Source organism: Condylura cristata, unplaced genomic scaffold, assembly GCF_000260355.1.
Source record: "Condylura cristata isolate star-nosed mole 26May11 unplaced genomic scaffold, ConCri1.0 scaffold00742, whole genome shotgun sequence".
NCBI classification, from domain to species: domain Eukaryota; kingdom Metazoa; phylum Chordata; class Mammalia; order Eulipotyphla; family Talpidae; genus Condylura; species Condylura cristata.
This window is the reverse complement of record NW_004567843.1, coordinates 1-1073: the sequence shown is the minus strand read 5'-3', so window position 1 is coordinate 1073 and position 1073 is coordinate 1. Positions and strand designations below refer to the sequence as shown.

The following is a 1073-nucleotide window of genomic DNA, read 5'->3' as shown; positions in this document are numbered from 1 at the left end:
CCCGGCCCTGACGCACGTGCCTTGCAGCGCCATCCACCTGTGCAACAACTCCATCCAGAAGCACCTCAAGAACGACAAGGACCGCAGCCCGCTGCTGCCCTGCCACAACATGTGGACCAGCACCCGGTTCCAAGAGTACCTGCAGCGGCGGGGCCGCGGCGCCGTGTGGGGCACCGTCATCTACCCCGCCATGAAGCGCGCCATCGCCGACACCATGAAGGTGGGGCAGGACCACGTGGAGGCGCGCAAGAACAGCTTCGAGCTCTATGGTGCAGACTTCGTCCTGGGGCGCGACTTCAAGCCCTGGCTGATCGAGATCAACTCCAGCCCCACCATGCACCCGTCCACGCCCGTCACGGCGCAGCTGTGCGCGCAGGTGCAAGAGGACACCATCAAGGTGGTGGTGGACCGCAAGCTTGACCGCAACTGCGACGTGGGCGACTTCGAGCTGCTGTGGAGACAGGTGAGCGGCTCCCGGGAGGGCGGGCGGGAGGGCCACTGCGCTGTGGGCTCGCCTCATCCCTCCTTCCCTCCCTGGGAACCCTGCGGCCGACCCCCCCAGCTCTCTCAGGGTCTCTGGGGGCCTGCCCCCCCCCCCGCCCCGGGAGCCCTTCCGCTGGCCGGCTGCGCTCCAAGCCTGGGCTTTGGGGGCGGGTGGGATGCGGGGCCCAGAATCCCGCCCCTGGACGAGGGGCGTGGCCGCTCGGGGAAGGGAGGCCGGGACCTGAGCGCGGGGCGCGGCCCCCTGAGCGCCCCCCTGAGCGCCCCGCCGCCCAGCCCGCGGTGGACCTGCCGCCGTTCCACGGCTCCGACCTCTGCGTGGAAGGCGTCAGCCTGAGGAGAGCCAAGCAGCCGGTGCCGCCCGTTTCCAGCGCACACTTGCCGTCGTCGCTCTCGAACATTCAGCCACTAAAAACACGGTGCCCCTCGGCCGCGCCGGACCGACCCCCGGCCACGGCGGTCCAGCAAGACTTAAAACTGCAGGACGAAAAGGTCCTGCCCTGCGCCTTGCCCGCGCCCCTGAAGCCGCCGGCGGAGAGGGGCTCCAGGGCGAGGCCCGCGCACGCCACAGC

At 70.6% G+C, this 1073-nt stretch overlaps 1 protein-coding gene across 1 annotated transcript in view; it reads left to right on the top strand.

Moving 5' to 3' along the window:
- The window catches only part of LOC101625380 (protein monoglycylase TTLL8-like), a gene marked incomplete at both ends in the record, with an annotated part of 2865 nt that extends 1815 nt beyond the window's left edge, over positions 1-1050 (top strand). The window contains 2 exons of the mRNA XM_012735001.1: positions 28-463; positions 778-1050. Of these exons, the coding sequence (XP_012590455.1) occupies positions 28-463; positions 778-1050 (709 nt within the window). The remainder of the gene's footprint in view (positions 1-27; positions 464-777) is intronic.
- Positions 1051-1073: the final 23 nt, after the last annotated feature.